Source organism: Oncorhynchus kisutch, linkage group LG11, assembly GCF_002021735.2.
Source record: "Oncorhynchus kisutch isolate 150728-3 linkage group LG11, Okis_V2, whole genome shotgun sequence".
NCBI lineage: Eukaryota > Metazoa > Chordata > Actinopteri > Salmoniformes > Salmonidae > Oncorhynchus > Oncorhynchus kisutch.
The window spans coordinates 22,525,665-22,547,080 of NC_034184.2; the positions used below are offsets into that span (position 1 = coordinate 22,525,665).

A 21,416-nucleotide genomic window follows, 5' to 3' on the forward strand; every position below is an offset into this window, starting at 1 on the left:
TTCTTATCATCCTGAAGGGGTAGTGTGACAGGGACGTTGAGTTTTTAAGTTATAGTCTGTTACAACATAATGTCAGGTTTGATGTTTATAAAAAGTTAACTCTGAGATGGAGGCACACTCCCTGAGAGAGTGACTGAAACCAGACAAGGCTAGGGATTGACAGTTTACACAGGGTTGAAATTATTCCACAGTCTTGTTTACATTTGCCTCAGTCGTGTATAATTGTCTCTATTTCTCCCTTTCTCTCACACTTTATTTCTCTGTCTCTGTCTCTCTCGCTCCCTTTTCTCGGTGTCTTTCTCTCTCTCTGTGTCGGTCTCTCTCTTTTGCCTCCAATCCTTCCTCCCACACAGCCAGAAACAATAGGATGTCTTGTCAGCTTAAAGGACTTGTGGCTGGATGGAAACCAGTTGGCTGAAATACCTGCAGTAAGATTTTTCTGAGATATTTAGACTAATAATTGTCATTTTTTAAGTGCCTTGATATTATGGGTCTCCCGAGTGGCGCAGCGGTCTAAGGCACTGCATCTCAGTGCAAGCGGCGTCACTACAGTCCCTGGTTCGAATCCAGGCTTTATCACTTCCGGCTGTGATTGGGAGTCCCATAGGGGTGCAGCACAATTGGCCCAGCATCATCCAGGGTAGGCCGTTCTTAGGGCTGCAATCCCATTAACGGGATCGATATGACAACAGCCAGTGAAAGTGCAGGGCTCCAAATTCAAAACAACAGAAATCTCATAATTAAAATTCCTCAAACATACATGTATTTTATACTGTTTTAAAGATAATCTTGTTGTTAATCCCACCACAGTGTCCGATTTCCAAATAGGCTTTACAGCGAAAGCACCACAAACGATTGTTAGGTCACCACCAAACCAAAGATGGGAGTCACAAAAAGCACAAATGGAGATAAAATTAATCACTAACCTTTGATCTTCATCAGATGACACTCATAGGACTTCATGTTACACAATATATGTATGTTTTGTTTGATAAAGTTCATATTTATTTAAGTTTACATTGGCACATTACATTCAGTAGTTCCAAAAACATCCAGTGATTTTGCATAGCCACATCAATTTGACAGAAATACTTATCATAAAGTTGATGAAAATACAAGTGTTAGACATAGAATTATAGATATACCTCTCCTTACTGCAACCGCTGTGTCAGATTTCAAAAAAGCTTTACGGAAAAAGCAAACCATGCAATAATCTGAGAACGGCGCTCAGAAAAAAATACAATTATCCACCATTTTGGAGTCAGAAATCAGAAATAACATTACAAATATTCCCTTACATTTGATCTTCATCAGAATGCACTCCCAGGAATCCTAGATCCACAATACATTTTTAATGTGTTCGATAATGTCCATTATTTATGTCCAAGTAGCTACTTTTGTTAGAGCGTTTTGTACACAAATCCAAATGCTTGTGCAGGTCCAGCCGAACATTGGACAAAAAGTTCAAAAAGTTATATTACAGGTCGTAGAAACATTTCAAACTAAGTATAGAATCAATCTTTAGGATGTTTTTATCATAAATCTTCAATAACGTTCCAACCAGAGAATTCCATTGTCTGTAGAAAAGCCATGGAACGCAGTTCGCTCTCATGTGAAATGCGCATGACCAGGACCTGGCTCTCTGCCAGACCACTGACTCAAAGAGCGCTCATCTGGCCCCACATCACAGTAGAAGCCTCATTCAAGTTTCTAAAGATGGTTGACATCTAGTGGAAGCCCTAGGAAGTGCAACTTGAACCATATCCCGCTGAGTTCAAAAACTACAAACCTCAGATTTCCCACTTCCTTTTTGGATTTTTTCTCAGGTTTTTGCCTGCCATATAAGTTCTGTTATACTCACAGTTTTAGAAACTTCAGAGTGTTTTCTATCCAAATGTACTAATAATATACATATATTAGCATCTGGGACTGAGGAGCAGGCCGTTTACTCTGGGCACCTCTGGGCACCTTTCATCCAAGCTACTCAATACTGCCCCTGCAGCCATAAGAAGTAAACTGACTTAGTTAAATAAAGGTAAAATTACAGTTGAATTTGTATGATATGGTTTGATTCCCCAAAAAGTGAAAGGCTAACACCTATTTTTTAGGCTAAATTAATATTGCAACTTCTGTTGATATAATGCAGTCACGAGATGCACCATTATCGTTAGTCACTAACACAGACTGTGAAATGTATTTACAATTGAAGTGTGTTCAACCCGTAGGAGATGGGCAGCATGAAAAGCCTCCTGTGTCTAGATGTATCAGAGAACAAGCTGGAGCACCTTCCAGAGGAGATGGGTGGCCTGGTCTCCCTTACTGACCTGCTGGTGTCCCAGAACCTCATCAATGCTCTGCCAGAGGGCATAGGTCAGCACGCTGCTGCACTGTACACGACAATAGTGTGTGTGTGTTTTTTGATTTTACTATCCTTGTGGGGATCAGAAGTCAGAAATTCGGACAAGTGGGGACATTTTGCTGGTCCCCACAAGGAAAAAGGCTTGGGGTTAAGGAGTTGGGGTTGAAGTTCGGGTTAGGTCAAGGTTGGGAAAATATAATTTTGAATGGGAATCAATTGTTTTGGTCCCCACAAGGATAGTAAAATAAACGTGTGAGTGATGTGTGTTTGCAGTTGTGTGCACTCATGCGTTTGTATGCATGCGTGTTTGTGTACATGTTTATTATTGGTCACTTGTTTCACCATGTCATGCATTGGACCATGCTGAAACTGATTAGGTCAAAGATGGGATCAACATCAATGTAAACTGAGCATAAACCGTTCATCTGAACAGATGAAACAATGTTTAGTACTTTTACCAAAAGAGATTGTGAATCACATAATAAGATAGTCCACATTTGGTAACTGAACTGATTTAATAACACAGGTGATGTGCCCCTTAGGGCACAATATAACTTTGGATGAATGGAAAATGAAATTTGACAGTCATTAAATCCATATAAAATTATTTGATATTTTATTGATCTGTCGTTTCATTAGCCATAGGCTCTAGTGTTGGTTGCAAATCAACTAACTTGTTTTACGAATTATATTGATTGCCATGCTATCCTCACTACTCTCATATGTCTATATCAAAGTATGTAAAAAAAAAAAATGTTGCTCTGCAGGAAAACTAAGGCGACTGTCGATATTGAAAGCAGACCAGAATCGGCTTGCCCAGCTACCAGAGAGCATTGGCAACTGTGAGAGTCTCACTGAACTGGTGCTCACTGAGAATCGGCTACAGGTGAGTTTGTGGTTGCGCTATACTTGCTCATATATACATATTATTATGAGGGCAGGTTTGATAAGTAAGACTCAATTACTTTTCTTTTATGTAATTGAGATCACAAGACACATGGCTGACTTTTTCAGCCCATGACAAACACTTTAATTTGATATAACTCAACTCTAATGGCTGCCCTCTTTGGTCCTTTGAAAGACCTTGTGACTTACAGTGTAGCATAACAAATTGTATTTTTACTTCTGAAGGGATGTATTCTCTTATTATTGTGTAACCTTTGACCTCCATTATGCCCTTAGTCTTCACTTCCTAATAGGCTAAAAACATCTAAGTGTGCGCCAGGAACTTATCCTCTTTACCACTAGCCAATCAGATATGTTTATGTCATCCTCACAGTGGGACTGTGCATGTAATCCCCATGCTCAGGCCACTAGCCGGTCTACTGTCACTGCTACACCGATTACTGTATGTGCGAACTGTAGATGTTTAATGTATTATTTCTTCATTGTTGTTTCTCTCTTTAGAGTTTGCCAAGAAGTATTGGTAAACTAAAGAGACTTTCCAACTTCAACTGTGATAGGAACCGACTAGCGTCATTGCCAAAAGAGGTATGCTATAGTCTTTCAACATGTAATCATTTGAAGCAAATGTGAAACTTGTTGATGAATGGTAGGTCCTTCATGATTCACAGGAAACCACAGTCCATAGTCTAGTGCAGGTATTCCCAACCTGGGGTACGGGTATGCGCAATGCCATCGGAGGTACGCCAATACAAATGTGGTTCACATACAAAATAACTTTTTAAATATTTTAAATGTAAAAAATAAAATTATCTTCACATTTTCAAACAGTCCATATATATATTTTCCCACATGGCTGTACATTTGGGTGAGTTTTTCTCTCTCGCCTGAGTAGCCTCGTTTCACTGCCTAAAATGAAACCATCTAGTGTTCAGCGAAATAACAACAATGTCAAATACAGGTAGCCTAGTCAAATAATTAACATCCAATCACATCAACCGTTACTCTCTCGCGGGAATTCCACTAACGGTCCATATGTAGCCAAACGTAGCTGCTTCTCATTCCGTTGGCTTGAAAACTGATAAATGGTTAAAAACAAGTAAGGCCTTGTCCATACCAGCAGTACTACACCTGCACCTGTTGACGACACGCGTTGTTCTGCTTCCACAAGCACATCCAATGCTAGCATCAGTAATTCTACATTTGTTTTTAGCCCAGCTAGCATGGACACTGACAATTGTGATTCTGATGCAGCCGAAGAGCTACTGCCCCCTTACCTGGGAAAGCACCGAACAACAGACAGGGACGTTGGACCAACAAATAGGCGCAAATAGGATGAGAACTACATTGATTTGGGGTTCACTTATATTGGGAGTAGTGACTTTCCTCTGCCACAGTGTGTTATGTGAAAAGTACTATCTCACAACTCGATGAAACCTTCACTCATTTAGAAACAAAAAATGCCAATTAGAAAAATAAGCCACAAGTTTTTTTTGTGCGAGAATTAAGACGACTTTCAAGTAGACAGACATATATAAAAGCAACATGTACCATTAATAAGAAGGGGCGAGAAGTGTCTTATATGGTGAGCTGCTGAGTGGCTAGGACAGGCAAGCCCCATACTGATGTGGAGGACTTCATTCTTCCTGCTGCCGCGGATATGGCTGGTACAATGCTGAGGGAAAAGGCAAAAAAACTATACAGACAATGCTTTCATCAAACAACACTGTTTCACAACATATCAGTGACATGACAGGAGATGTTTTGAAAAGGTTACTGCTTCGCATACAAGGCCAGTGAATTCTATGCGTTACAGCTAGATGAGTCAACAGAGGGCCTGGCACAGCTCCTGGTATATGTTTGTTATGTTTATGGGGGTCAATTAAGGAAGACATCCTCTTCTGGAAACCAGGACAACAGGAGAGGATATTTTTAATTTTTTTAAGTATTGGACAGCTTTGTGACATCAAATGGACTTTGGTGGTCAAGATGTGTTGGTATCTGTACTGATGGCGCAAAAGCCATGATAGGGAGACATAGTGGAGTGGAAACGCGCGTGCAAGCAGTTGCTCCCGACGCCACTTGAGTACACTGCAGCATCCATTGAGAGGCTCTTGCTGCCAAGGGAATGCCTGATGGCTTGAAAGACATTTTGAACACTACAGTGGATAACTTTTTAAAGCAAGGCCCCTGAACTCTCCTGTATTTTCTGCACTATGCAATGATATGGGCAGCGACCATGTAACGCTTTCACAACATACAGAAGTGCGTTGGTTATCAAGGGGGAAAGTATTGACATTTCTTTTATTGAGAGACGAGTTTAAAGTTCTTTACTGACCCCAATTTTCACTTGTCTGACCGCTTGCATGATGATGAGTTTCTCACATGACTGGCCTATCTGGGTGATGTTTTTTCTCACCTGAATGATCTGAATCTAGGATTACAGGGACTCTCCACAATTATATTCAATGTGCGGGACAAAATTCTGCATTAACAAGGACAACACACAGGTCTTTCCATCACTGTATGATTTTGTGTGCAAATGAACTCAAGCTTACGGACAAAGTCAAATGTGATTTAGCGAAGCACCTGAGTGAGCTGGGTGCGCAATTACGCAGGTACTTTCCCGAAACGGATGACACAGACAACTGGATTTGTTATCCTTTTCATGCCCTGCCTCCAGTCCACTTACCGATATCTGAACAAGAGAGCCTCATCAAAATTGCAACAAGCGGTTCTGTGAAAATGTGAATTTAATCAGAAGCCACTGCCAAATTTCTGGATTGTGCTGCGCTTAGAGTATCTTTCCTTGGCAAATCACGCTATTCCGACACTGATGCCCTCTTTTATTTATTTTTTATTTATTTCACCTTTCTTTAACCAGGTAGGCAAGTTGAGAACTAGTTCTCATTTACAATTACGACCTGGCCAAGATAAAGCAAAGCAGTTCGACACATACAACGACAGAGTTACACATGGAGTAAAACAAACATACAGTCAATAATACAGTACCTTTGCAACCACGTACCTATGTGAGACTGTATTCTTGACCCTCACTAGCATGAACACTAAATACAGGCACAGACTGTGTGTGGAAAATGATTTAAGACACTCTCTCCAATACAACCCAACATTGCAGAGTTATGAGCATCCTTTCAAGCACACCCTTCTCATTAACCTAGGATGAGTTATTCACATTTTTCGATGAACAATTAAGGTTTTATATGTAAGTTTTATAGTTTTATATATTTTATATGCAAAATTATTGATTATTATTTTTGCCCTGGTCCTATAAGAGCTCTTTGTCACTTCCCACGAGCCAGGTTGTGACAAACTCACACTCATTCTTATGTTTAATAAATATATCGTATAGTGTGGGTGTGTGTGGGGCAGGCTTACAATGATGGCAAAAAAACAACATTTGAGAGTGCACTGACCCTGGTGCTAAAGGGGGTACGCAGCTGGAGGTTGAATGTTTGAAGGGGTACGGGACTATAAAACGTTTGGGAACCACTGGTCAAGTGTATTTGTGCCAAGCTTTTATTATCTTAGCTATATTTATTTATGTTGTCAGGACACGAGGCTGCTTCCTTCTGAGTTTCTTTCTGGGATACAAGCACTTTTCCTTTTTTTTTTTTTTATTGCTCAAAGTTTTCTTCCATCTCCCGTTGTGATCTTACCGTATCGATCACGTTTTGTGATGCAGCAGTGAAGTAGTTCCACTGGACATTGTGATTTTACAACCCCGTTCTTGTATTATCTGAATGAGTGCGGACTGGATCCAAAGCAATTTCTTCCCTTGCCACTTCTTCTGTGGGTGCTCTAGAATCAATGTGTGAGTGAAGTTGCTTATTTTGATGTAATGCTATGTTAACCATTTTACCCCAATACTGTAAGCAAAATGCTTGTGCATGCTAGGTCTGAACATGCTCAGAAAAAGCTAACATAAACCTTGATTGCATCTCATTTTGCCTTCATGATTTACCCTGCTGCTCGGACAAATGGATGTAAAATCATAGAAGCCTCAGTCATGAGTCAGTGGAATCTGGTTAGTGCATCCCCCAGTGATCACTGTATGATTTGCATGCAGAGCTTTGCTGGACTAAACCTGACCCCCTCTGATTTTAATGGGTATTGTAAAAAGGCTAATCCTTACACCTGCTAACCAGCAAATCTGGTCTGTGTGAGCTGAATCCCATTCAGTGGAAGCGTATGCCACAGTGGTACAATGCAGGCAAAGGTCGATTTGTCATATCGACCTGACCTGGAGCACTCTCACAGGCACAAAATCCATCTCTCACTGTGACTGTCTTCACCCTAGACATGACTGTGTGACTCTTCATTGTGTGTGTGACTTTACTGTCTGTCTGTCTGTACTTTAGCATGATTTCAACTCTCCGGCTTTAGCTCTCCGGCTGTTGGCATGCTATCTTTTGTTTCCAGGGGATTCAAGCACAGACAAAACAAGCGCACACACACTGACTGCAGTTCTCTGGTGTATTCAGCACTGGTTTATTGTCCCAGAATGCCTGCTTCGTGTGTGTGCGTGTGAGAGAGATACTGTTGTTGATTCTAGCCTCTTGTCTATTAAAGCGAAGGCAAGCTCCCTCTGGTTAAAGTTTAATCTGAAAGAGCCCTTTAGTAGTTATACAATGCCCCTGTGTCTCAGTGTGAGTCCACAGAACTGCACAGATAATGCCATTGTTTTATTATCTCTAACCATTAACATTTCTAACAGTAACAATAGTACTAGACAACTACTTGTTTACCACAGGTGTCGGGATGTAGCTATGTTCTTTTTAATTAATAGTCATGACTGATAATTGGCTAAAAGTTCCAAAACCTGATCTTGTTGTGATTTTAAATCCACACATTCAAGGTAAGATATCTGCTGGACATTGGCTTATTTCCATTTTAATTGAACAGTTGCATATTAATTTTGTAATTACCCCCCCCCAAATAAAAAGGTCTGCAATTTGTTCATATTTCCAATGCACAATTCTAATGAATTTCATAGACAAACAACGTACCCGGTATTGACGTTGTTTAAGCGTGGGCCCATGCATGTAGTACTTTGTTAATTCTACTTCTGAGGTAATGGCTAGACTTTGAGTAGAACCTGTGTGTTGCCTACTAACTGTAACTCCTGCTGATATTTGGACTTCTCTTCGAGGCACCTCTTTAAATCAATCTTTAGTACTCCAGTGAGAGCATCAGCTTAGCCAGATCCTTTTAACATGATGAGACTCCATTACTGTATTTGGTCCCTGTTCAGGTCTGTCTGGCCGCTGGCTGATAGTAGATTACAGTCTGACTACAGCACTTTAGCTGGCCCATCCGGTCCCTACTTCAACACACTACTAATTGCAGCTAATTTTAGCTCCTACTTTGCCAAACTCCATAGCCCAATTCCATCAAGATGCCCAATTCTGTGGCAAAGCTCCCAAATGCTCTTAATGGTTTACCTATCTATGCCCATTATGCTAAATAGATTTTAGATTTTTTTTTAAATACATTTTTATAAACATATATTAATTTTCTGTGATTTAGAAAATGCTAAGGTATAAAGGTAAATACTTAATTTTTATTATATTTTTTACATGAACTGTTCTTACCAAAGCCTACTGCTCAAGATGTTTGTGTGCCTCAAAGAACACCTTCTCTGTTCGTATATGGAATTTTGTGGGTGTGTGATGATAAATTAAAACAGTGTCTTTTAGAGTTTTAAATTATCTTATTTGTATGCCTTTCTTCCCTAATCCAGATTGGAGGCTGCAGTAGCCTGAATGTCTTCTGTGTTCGAGGGAACAGGCTGACAAGAATTCCCTCTGAGATCTCTCAGGCCACAGAACTGCATGTGTTTGATGTGTCTGGAAATAGGTAGGCTACATAGGCTAATAAATATACATTGAATTTAATTTCTATGATCATATTCACATTACATCATATACACAACCGGTCAAAGTTTTAGAACACCTACTCATTCAAGGTTTTTTTCTATATATATTATATTCTTTATAGTCTACATTTTCTACATCGTAGAATAATAGTGAAGACATCAAACTTATGATATAACACATGGAATCATGTAGTAACCAAAAAAGTATTAAACAAATCAAAGTATTTATTTTATTTTAGATTCTTCAAATAGCCACCCTGTGCCTTGATGACAGCTTTGCATACATACTATTGGTATTCTCTCAACCAGCTTCACCTGGAATGCTTTTCCAACAGTTTTTGTTGGAAAATATTTCCCACATATGCTGAGCACTTGTGGGCTGCTTTTCCTTCACTCCAACTCATCCCAAACCATCTCAATTGGGTTGAGGTCGGGTGATTATGGAGGCCAGGTTATCTGATGCAGAATCATCACTCTCCTTCTTGGTAAAATAGCCCTTACACAGCCTGGAGGTGTTGGGTCATTGTCCTGTTTAAAAACAAATGATAGTCCCACTAAGCCCAAACCAGATGGGACGGCGTATCGCTGCAGAATGCTGTTGTAGCCATGCTGGTTAAGTGTGCCTTGAATTCTAAATAAATTACAAGCAGTGTCACCAGCGAAGCACCCCCACACCATAACACCACCTCCTTCATGCTTCATGGTGGCAAATACAGATGCAGAGATCATCCGTTCACCCACACCATGGCTCACAAAGACACGTCGGTTGGAACCAAAAATATCCCATTTGTACTCTAGACCAAAGGACAGATTTCCACCGGTCTACTGTCCATTGTTCATGTTTCTTGGCCCAAGCAAGTCTCGTCTTCTTATTGGTGTCCTTTAGTAGTGCTTTCTTAGCAGCATTTTGACTGAAGGCCTGATTCACACAGTCTTCTCTGAACAGTTGATGTTGAGATGTCTGTTACTTGAACTCTGTGTTAGAATGGTGCCGGAAGAGATGACTGCCATTTTACGGACTCCTAACCAATCGTGCTATTGTGTGTTGTTTTTTTCACGTTATTTGTAACTGTGACAAGTGACAAATAACATTTTATTTGAAGCATTTAGTTAGGCTGCAATTTCTGTGATTGATAATAAAGGTCGACCGATTATGATTTTTCAACGGCGATACCTATTATTGGAGGACTAAAAAAAAGCCGATACCGATTAATCGGACGATTTTTTACATTTAAATTTTAATTTGTAATAATGACAATTACAACAATACTGAATTAACACTTATTTTAACACATCAAAATCAATTTAGCCTCAAATAAATAATGAAACATGTTAAATTTTCTTTAAATAATGCAAAAACATTTCAGTTCCTTGCTCAGAACATGAGAACATATGAAACCTGGTGGTTCCTTTTAACATGAGTCTTCAATATTCCCAGGTAAGAAGTTTTAGGTTGTAGGAATTATAGGACTATATCTCTCTAACCCATTTGTATTTCATTAACCTTTGACTATTGGATGTTCTTATAGGCACTTTAGTATTGCCAGTATAACAGTATAGCTTTCATCCCTCTCCTCGCTCCTACCTGGGCTCGAACCAGGTAGGAGCGAGGGGAACAACCACTCCAAGTCTCTTAGCGAGTGACGTTTGAAATGCTATTAGCGCGCACCCCGCTAACTAAGCTAGCCATTTCACATCGGTTACACCAGCCTAATCTCGGGAGTTGATAGGCTTGAAGTCCTAAACAGCGCAATGCTTGATGCACAATGAAGAGCTGCTGGCAAAACGCACAAAATTTCTGTTTGAATGAATGCTTATGAGCCTGCTGTTGCCTACCACCGCTCAGTCAGACTGCTCTATGAAATCATAGACTTAGTTATAACATAATAACACACAGAAATACGAGCCTTAGGTTATTAATATGGTCGAATCCGGAAACTATCATCTCGAAAACAAGATGTTTATTCTTTCAGTGAAATACGGAACCGTTCCGTATTTTATCCAATGAGTGGGAACCATTAGTCTAAATATTCCTGTTACATTGCACAACCTTCAATGGTATGTCATAATTACGTACATTTCTGGCAAATTAGGCGGCCCAAACTGTTGCATATACACTGACTCGGCGTGCAATGAACGCAAGAGAAGCGACACAATTTCACCTGGTTAATATTGACTGCTAACCTGGATATCTTTTAGCTAAATATGCAGGTTTAAAAATATATACTTCAGTGTATTGATTTTAAGAAAGGCATTGATGTTCATGGTTAGGTACACATTAGAGCAACGATACGCACCACATCGATTAAATGCAACGCATGACACGCTAGTTAACTACACATGGTTAATGATATTACTAGTTTAACTAGTGATTATGATTGATTGTTTTTTAGAAGATAAGTTTAATGCTAGTTAGCAACTTACCTTGGCTTACTGCATTCGCGTAACAGGCAGTCTCCTCATGGAGTGCAATGAGAGGCAGGTGGTTAGAGCGTTGGACTAGTTAACTGAAAGGTTGCAAGATTGAATCCCCTGAGCTGACAAGGTGAAAATCTGTTGTACTGCCCCTGAACGAGGCAGTTAACCCACCGTTCCTAGGCCGTCATTGAAAATAAGAATGTGTTCTTAACTGACTTGCCTAGTTAAACACCAAATCGGTGTCCAAAAATACAGATTTCCGATTGTTATGAAAACTTGAAATCAGCCCTAATTAATCGGCCATTCGATTAATCGGTCGACCTCTAGTTGGTAACTTTATTGATCTTTTCCTCTGCAGCTGGGTCTTCCATTCCTGTGGCGGTCCTCATGAGAGCCAGTTTCATGATAGCACTTGATGGTTTTTGTGACTGCACTTGAAGAAACTTTCAAAGTTCTTGAAATGTTCCGTATTGACTGACCTTCATGTCTTAAAGTAATGACTGTCGTTTCTCTTTGGTTATTTGAGCTGCTCTTGCCAAAATATGGACTTGGTCTTTTACCAAATAGGGATATCTTCTGTATACCCCCCTACCTTGTCACAACTCAACTGATTGACTCAAATTAACTTTTATTTAACCTTTATTTAACTAGGCAAGTCAGTTAAGAACAAATTCTTATTTACAATGACGGCCTACCTTTTAACAAGGCACACCTGTTAATTGAAATGCATTCCAGGTGACTCATGAAGCTGGTTGAGAGAATGCCAAGTTGACAGCTTTGCACACACAAGACCTAGGGTTGCTATTTGGAGAATATACACTTTTTTTGGTTACTACATGATTCCAAATGTGTTATTTCATAGTTTTGATGTCTTCACTATTATTCTACAATGTAGAAAATAGTAAAAATAAAGAAAATCCCCTGAACAAGTTCTAAAACTTTTGACCTGTAGTGTATATTATTTATCTTATTATACTCCAGACCCAGTAATGCTTTTAGATGTAGCAAAGTAAGTCATAATATTTGACACCAATGTAGACTCTGAGCTGTCCACAAATCAATAAGGGTCACTAAATATTCTCTGCAGTCTTTCAATAACACATTATCATCTCTCTCCAGACTACTCCACCTACCCATATCTCTGACCATGCTGCGACTCAAGGCCCTGTGGCTGTCAGAGAACCAGTCCCAGCCTCTACTCACCTTCCAGAATGACATGGATCCAGAGTCGGGGGAAAAAGTGCTCACCTGTGTTCTCCTGCCCCAGCAGCCTTTAGAACCTGACAGTAAAGGTAAGGTCTTGTCATGTACTACCAACTCTGTGGTTACTCAGCAGAGTACTGGAAGGAAAGGTGACCAAAGGAGGAATTGGCTTTGGGGGTGACCAGTGAGATATACCTGCTGGAGCGTGTACTACAAGTGGGTGCTGCTATGGTGACCAGCGAGCTGAGATAGGGTGGGGCTTTACCTAGCAGAGACTTGTAGATAACCTGTAGCCAGTGGGTTTGGCGACGAGTATGAAGCGAGGGCCAGCCAACGAGAGCGTACAGGTTGCAGTGGTGGGTAGTATATGGGGCTTTGGTGACAAAACGGATGGCACTGTAATAGACTACATCCAGTTTGCTGAGTAGAGTGTTGGAGGCTATTTTATAGATGACATCGCCGAAGTCAAGGATCGGTAGGATGGTCAGTTTTACGAGGGTATGTTTGGCAGCATGAGTGAAGGAAGCTTTGTTGCGAAATAGGAAGCCAATTCTAGATTTAATTTTTGATTGGAGATGCTTAATGTGAGTCTGGAAGGAGAGTTTAGTCTAATGTAAAGCGGAGCACTAGACGAGCAGGAGTGAAGCCACTGTCCACATAAGACGGTAAAGACCCACATATTGAGTCCTCGTTGTTTTTGCGAAATTTAATTGGCACTCTGAATAAAGCCAATTTATCATTTGACCATATCCTGGGATTTTTTTATTTGTCAGCTAAAAAAAGGCTTTTAGCATAGCCCCTTTTACACTTCTGCTTGCTTACCCCTACTAGCTAACCACTAGCAGCCTTGAAACGCATCACTTATTAGCAGTTCAGTTTCTTTACATAGTAGACATTGAACATCTATAACCAAACTGGCAAAAACTCTGTTGTTGGCCGATGGTAGCTATAGCTAGCCACCTGCTAGCCTAACATTGCTAATATTGCTCGCAGCAACAGTAAATCCAGGTATACTGGTTAACTAACACACATTGGCTACCATGATATCCTGCAAGTTATATCTTGCCTAGCTAAATAAAGGTCCCAAAAATAATATTAACTCAGCCCCAGCAAGTAGTTCAACAAAAATAAAGACATACCCTATATATCCAATAGTACCCCTTCAAACCACACCCGTTGCTGACCGGTGTATAAAATTGACAGGTGTATAAAAACATTGGCAGTCAAATGGCCTTACTGAAGAGCTCAGTGACTTTCAACGTGGCACCGTCATAGGATGCCACCTTTCCAACAAGTCAGTTTTTCACATTTCTGCCCTGCTGGAGCTGCCCCAGACAACTGTAAGTCATGTTGTTTTCAAGTGGAAACATCTAAGAGCAACGAAAGCTCAGCCGCGAAGTGGTAGGCCACACAAGCTCAAAGAACGGGACCGCCGAGTGCTAAAGCTCATAGCACATAAAAATCGTCTGTCCTCGTTTGCAACACTCACTACAAAGTCCCAAACTGCCTCTGGAAGCAACGTCAGCACAATAACTCTTTGTCTGGAGCTTTATGAAATGGGTTTCCATGGCCAAGCAGCTACACGTAAGCCTAAGATCGCCATGCGCAATGCCAAGCGTCGGCTGGAGTGGTGTAATGCTCGCCGCTATTGGACTCTGGTGCAGTGGAAATGCGTTTTCTGGAGTGATGAATCATGCTTCACCATCTGGCAGTCCGACGGACGAATCTGAGTTTGGTGGATGCCAGGAGAACTCTAGAACTCTCATAGTGCCAACTGTAAAGTTGTAATGGCCTTGGTTTTTTTTCATGGTTTGGGCTTTATTCCAGTGATGGGAAATCTTAACTCTGCAGCATACAATGACATTCAAACTTTTGACTAATATTAGTTTTTGATAATTGTATTTCACATTGTGAAAATAAGTGTGTGTGTAAAATGTTTATGAACTTTTGCATAAAGACATTTTTAGGAAGACTATCATCAATCTACATTGCTGTCATTTCTTTCAAATCCAATCCATTTTCATCACCAGTAACAAAATGCTAACATCTAAGAACTGCTAGCAAACTTGCTAGCACAACAAGTGAACAACTTTAGGAGGGCAAGCTTGCCAAATACAGACCCCTGGAAATCATCCCACGAAAGTAAGAACTGCAATTAAACTGAAAATATACGGTCAGTGGAAAATTATTATTCTGATAAAGGAATTTTGAGTGGGGGGTGAAATGGAGGCATGCTAGAACAAAAAAAACGCAACGCCATGTGTAAATTAATAACAAATGAGTGCAGGATATTTAAGAAATTCGTGAAAATTCAGGAATTTAACAAATAACTGCAAATGGAAAACCATTGGTTGAGTTCTGGAACTTGAGGCTACAAAAAGGGATTTTAATTCCTATGCAATGTTCTACAAATAGGACTAGTTCACTGTCAGTTTTGTCCTCCTATTATTTTTGTTGAAGTCTTGTTGAACAGTAAAAAGCAATCAGATTGGAGAAAAGCCCATTCAAACCACTTGGAATTAATTTGTTGCCATCCTAGGGCCATGCACTACCCATAAAGCATATTTAGAACTTTTATTATTCAGAAACCTCAAATACCGCCCTACCTTTAAAAATGCCAGGATATCATATTTTAAATCACTGAGCTTTGTATGTTCTACTGTCAAAACCACTATGACCACCGCAGCTGCCTACAGTAAAAACCTGTATCACTGTAATGTCAGTGATTCTTTCTAAATGGGTTTCAATTTGTATTACGTGATCTTGGTCATTGGCAATTTCATTACCTAAAAGCTTTCTCAGGGGTCACTGGCCTCTCTATACACCTACTGTATGTAATCATTTATAGATCAGCTATAAGCGCCTTTACTTCAAATTCTACCCCATAAAGAAATTAGTTTAATCCCACAGGTTATATCCTATTCCCATTCTATGTCACTCCTTTGCATATTCTCCAGAGTCCTACAAGCATTAGATTTGGTCCGAACATGATCAAAACCGTGGGGCACTTATCACACATCTACTTCCATTTCTGAAGCTGGTAACTCGAATGAACTTGTCCTCTGCAGCAGAGGTAGCTCTGGGTCTTCCATTCCTGTGGCGGTCCTCATGAGAGCCAGATTCATGATGGTGCTTGATGGTTTTTGTGACTGCACTTGAAGAAACTTTCAACATTCTAGAAATGTTCCGTATTGGCTGACCTTCATGTCTTAAAGTAATGATGGACTGTCATTTCTCTTTGCTTATTTAAGCAGTACTTGCCATAGTATGGACTTAGTCCTATTTGGTAAAAGACCATCTTCTGTATACCCTCCTACCTTGTCACAACACAACTGATTGGCTCAAACGCATTAAGAAGGAAAGCAATTCCACAAATTCACTTTTAACAAGGCACACCTGTTAATTGAAATGCATTCCGGGTGACTGCCTCATGAAGCTAGTTGAGAGAATGCCAAGAGTGTGTGAAGCTGTCATCAAGGCAAAGGGTGGCTATTTCAAGAATCTCAAATATTACATTTTTTGATTTAACACTTTTTTGGTTACTACATGATTCCATGTGTTATTTCTTAGTTTTGATGTCTTCACTGTTATTCTACAATGTAGAAAATAGTCAAAATAAATGAAACACCCTTGAATGAGTAGGTGTTCTAAAACTTTTTGTGTGTGCGCACACTCGGAAAGTGTTCAGAGATCTGGACTTTTTACTCATTTTGTTATGTTACATACTTATTCTAAAATGGATTAAATAAAATAGAAAATCCTCATCAATCTACACACAATACCCCATAATGACTAAGAAAAAACAGGTTTTTAGATTTTTTGCTAATTTATAAAAAATAATAAACCGATACCTTATTTACATAAGTATTCGGACCCTTTGTTGTGAGACTCGAAATTGAGCACAGGTGCATCCTGTTTCCATCCATCATCCTTAAGATGTTTCTTCCTGTGGAGTCCACCTGTGGTAAATCTCAGTTGATTGGACATGATTTGGAAAGGCACAGACCTGTCTATATAAGGTCCCACAGTTGACAGTGCAAAACCCAAGCCATGAGGTAAAAGGAATTGTCCGTAGAGCTCCGAGACAGGATTGTGTTGAGGCACAGATCTGGGAAAGTGTACCAAAAAATATCTGCAGCTTTGAAGGTCCCCAAGAACACAGTGGACACCGTCATTCTTACACTGAACCCAAACCGGCTGCGTGCGTGCGCCATCGGGCATAAATTTATTTTGTCCGACCACAACAAACGCTATCACGACATACAGGTTAAAATATCAAAACAAGCTCTGAAACAAATACATTAATTTGGGGACAAGTTGAAAAGCAGTAAACATTTATGGCAATTTAGCTAGCATTTGTCCTATTTAGCTAGCTTGCTGTTGCTAGCTAATTTGTCCTGGGATATAAACATTGAGTTATTATTTTACATGAAATGCACAAAGTCCTCGACTCCGACGATTAATCCACACAAAACGGTCAATCGAATTGTTTCTAGTCATCTCACCTAGGCTTTTTCTTCTCTTGACTTTATATTGCGATTGGCAACTTTCATATATTAGATGCATTACTACCACTGAACTCGCTCGTCTTTCAGTCACCCATGTGGGTATATCCAATGAGGAGATGGCACGCGACATGAGCGTTGTAGTCAGCCTGTTAAATGGGAGAAGTTTGGAACCACCAAGACTCTTACTAGAGCTGGCCGCCCGGCCAAACTGAGCAGGGGGAGAAGGGCCTTGGTCAGGGAGGTGATCAAGAACCCGATGGTCACTCTGACAGAGCTCCGGATTTGCTCTGTGGAGATGGGAGAACCTTCCAGAAGGATAGCAATCTATACAGCAGTCCACCAATCAGGCTTTTATGTAGAGTGACCTGACGGAAGCCACTCCTCAGTAAAAGGCACATGACAGCCCGCTTGGAGTTTGCCAAAAGGCATCTAAAGACTCTCAGACCGTGAGGAACAAGATTCTCTGGTCTGATGAGGTCAAGATTGAACTCTTTAGCCTGAATGGCAAACGTCACGTCTGGAGGAAACCTGTCACCATCCCTATTGTGAAGCATGGTGGTGGCAACATGTTTTTCAGTGGCAGGGACTGGGAGACTAGTCAGGATCGAGGGAAAGATGAACGATCTAAAGTACAGAGAGATCCTTGATAAAAAATCTGCTCCAGAGCACTCAGGACCTCAGACGAAGTTCGAACATTCACCGTTGAACAGGACAACGACCCTAAGCATACAGCCAAGACAATGCATGAGTGGCTTCGGGACAAGGCTCTGAATGTCTTTGAGTAGCCCATCCAGAGCCCAGACTTGAACCCAATCAAACATCTCTGGAGAGACCTGATAATTGCTGTGCAGCAACGCTCCCCATCCAACCTGAAAGAGGTTGAAAGGATCCGTAGAGAAGAATGAAAGAAACTCTCCAAATACAGGTGTGCCGAGCTTGTAGCGTCATACCCAAGAAGACTTGAGTCTGTAATCCCTGCCAAAGGTGCTTCAAAAAAGTACTGAGTAAAGGTTCTGAATACGTTTTTAAATGTGATATTTCAGTTCATAAAAAGTGCAACATATCAATATAAAATGTGTCATTATGGTGTATTGTGTGTAGATTGATAAGAAAACAAATATTTTTAATTCATTTTACAATAAGGCTGTAACAGAATGTTTTAAAAAATCAAGGTGTCTGAATATTTTCAGAGTGCACTGTATAACAATTTCATAGCATTTTTATTCAACCACCTGTGGGCCGGATTAAGTGGGATCCCATTGCCTTGAGTTTGTCACAAGCTCTAATCTATCTTGATCTGATCCTATGCTGCCACCAAGGGCCTGCTCCTTTTCTATGTATTGGAAAATAAAAAAGACCTCAGTGGATTGTACAGCTTTTTAAAATTATTATTCTTTTTTTTAAATTTAACTTTATTTAGCTAAATTATTATTTATAATGACGGCCTAGGAACAGTGGGTTAACTGCCTTGTTCATGGCCAGCACGACAGATTTTTACCTTGTCAGCTCGGGGATTCGATCTAGCCACCTTTCGGTTACTAGCCCAACGCTCTAACCAGTAGGCTGCCTTCTGCCCCAGATAAAGAGGCTTAACTCTCAACTGAACTTCTGCCATTAAGATCTTTCTCTGCTGGGCGAGGAGAGGCTCGCTCTCTGACTCAGCTGAGGCCTGGTGGAATCTAGGCCTGATCCAACTGTTGATAGTGATTATTTTGCGCGATCTCCACAACCTGGTTGCTGCACCCATATGTCATGTTTTTATTTTATTTGAATCATTGAATGAATGACTACGGAGCATGTTCCTTGTTACGCCCATCCCCCTTAGTCCCTGACGTGCCTCGGAATGAGAGGACTATGTACTTATGTTCCATTCCATGGCCCTCATTCACTTGTGGAGCAGCAGATGAGGATCTACAACTTGTGGAGGTCAAGTCAGTGAGCTCGAATTTGGGGGGGGGGAGATTGTCTAGCTCTAAGCTTGTGACTAAGCTGGGATTTGAAACTGTGATCTGGATGTTTCCAAGCGCTCATCTGGGGGGTTGGGGGTGCAGATTGAGTGATGCAATCATACCGAACACATTGATTTTAATCCGTTGGTTAATTCAGGCCACTTGTGTGTTCGTTTTTACACAGGTCTTACATTTCAAGCATGCATGTGAACATCATTTTGAAAAGCCAATTATTAACCTCTCTGGTTTCAGTGGGACGGTAGCGTCCCACCTCGACATCAGCCAGTGAAATTGCAGGGCGCCAGATTCAAAACAACAGAAATCCCATAATTAAAATTCCTCAAACATACAAGTATTATTTATACACCATTTTAAAGATAAACTTCTTGTTAATCCAACCACAGTGTCCGATATTAAAAAGGCTTTACGGCGCAAGCACACCATGCGATTAAGTTAGGTCAGAATCATACAGCCATTTTCAAGCCAAGGAGAGGACTCACAAAAGTCAGAAATAGCGATTAAATGAATCACTAACCTTTGACCTTCATCAGATGGCACTCACAGGACTTCATGTTACACAATAAATGTTTGGTTTGTTCGATAAAGTTAATCTTTATGTCCAAAAACCTCAGTTGAAATTGCCGCATTATGTTCAGTAATCATTGTCTCAAACAAACATCCGGTGAAATTTCAGAGAGCCACATCAAATTACAGAAATACTCATCATAAACATTGATGAAGGATTAAAGATAAACGTCTTGTTAATCCAGCCGCTGTGTCAGATTTCAAAAAGGCTTTACGGCGAAAGCAAACCATGCAATTGCGTTAGGTCAGCGCCTAGCCACAAAAACCACACAGCCATTTTTCAACCAAGGAGAGTTGTCACAAACGTCAGATATAGCGTTAAAATTAATCACTTACCTTTGATCTTCATCTGGTGGCACTCCCAGGACTCCATGTTACACAATAAATGTTTGTTTTGTTCGATAATGTCCCTCTTTATGTCCAAAAACCTCTGTTTTGTTGGTGCGTTTTATTTCAGTAATCCAAAGGCACAAAGTGCGCTCTCAACATCCAGATGAAAAGTCAAAGTACAATAAAAGTTAGTAGAAACATGTCAAACGATGTTTAAAATCAATCCTCAGGTTGATTTTGTCATAAATAATCAATAGTATTTCAACCGGACAAAAGCTTTGTCAATAGATCACGCGCTGGACTCGTGTCTGGAAATATCCACTGTCCACTCATTGAAAGTGCTGTATCTCCCTCATTTTTCAGAGTAAAAGCCTGAAACAATGCCTAAAGACTGGCCACATGTAGAAGAAGCCATAGAGATTGTGAACTGGGTCCTAAGTCTTTGTATGGTGGATAGGCTTTCAATGGAAAAACAGTCTTTCAAAATAATAGTACTTCCTGGATGGATTTTCCTCAGGTTTTTGACTGCCATATCAGTTCTGCTATACTCAGACATTATTTTAACAGTTCTGGAAACTTTAGAGTTTTCTATCCAAATCTACCAATTATATGCATATCCTAGCTTCTGGGCCTGAGTAGCAGGCAGTTTAATTTGGGCATGCTTTTCATCCAAAATTCCCGAATGCTACCCCTTACCCTAGTGAAGTTAATAAAGATGTGAATGATTACTATCCTCACACACACATCAAATGTATCCTGTTTTAGGCTCAGACAACCTTGCTCGCTGCGGTGCTCTGGAAAGCCTGGTGAATGACGTGGTGGATGACACCTGGGATGACAGGGCCATGAACAGGATCAGTGCCATCCACTTCCTGGATGATAACGATGACGAGGATGATGAAAAGGTGAGGTGAAGCGCTAGAAGTGTGTGAAGGGGAATGACAGGAGGCGATGAGGTCGAAAAGACCTTTCACCATTCACAGGGGTCGTTTGAAACGTCAACTGTCAATACTCACTAAACAAGGAATAGAGATTTAAAGATATATGTATTCAACTAATATAAAGCGTTGTTACTACCATGCATGAAAAGCCTAGGAGGCCAGCCGTTTCTGAGATACTGGATCATACCACGGTTAAAGTTGCTTAGGTCACCCGTTTCGCCCATTCTAATGTTCAATCGAACAGTAACTGAATGCCTGTCTGCCTGCTTTACTGTATATAGCAACTTATGGCCATGTGACTCACTGTCTGTAGGAACGAAC

The 21,416-nt window shown here is 40.5% G+C and overlaps 1 protein-coding gene across 2 annotated transcripts in view; it reads left to right on the top strand.

Annotated features, from left to right (window-relative positions):
• Positions 1 to 21,416, top strand: part of LOC109899864 (leucine-rich repeat-containing protein 1) — a 69,270-nt gene that overhangs the window by 45,598 nt on the left and 2,256 nt on the right. For both annotated transcript variants that reach the window (XM_020495471.2, XM_020495470.2), the window contains exons 7-13: positions 354 to 428; positions 2,226 to 2,370; positions 3,127 to 3,245; positions 3,767 to 3,850; positions 9,027 to 9,142; positions 12,699 to 12,871; positions 20,920 to 21,059. In XM_020495471.2, the coding sequence (XP_020351060.1) occupies positions 354 to 428; positions 2,226 to 2,370; positions 3,127 to 3,245; positions 3,767 to 3,850; positions 9,027 to 9,142; positions 12,699 to 12,871; positions 20,920 to 21,059 (852 nt within the window). The remainder of the gene's footprint in view (positions 1 to 353; positions 429 to 2,225; positions 2,371 to 3,126; positions 3,246 to 3,766; positions 3,851 to 9,026; positions 9,143 to 12,698; positions 12,872 to 20,919; positions 21,060 to 21,416) is intronic.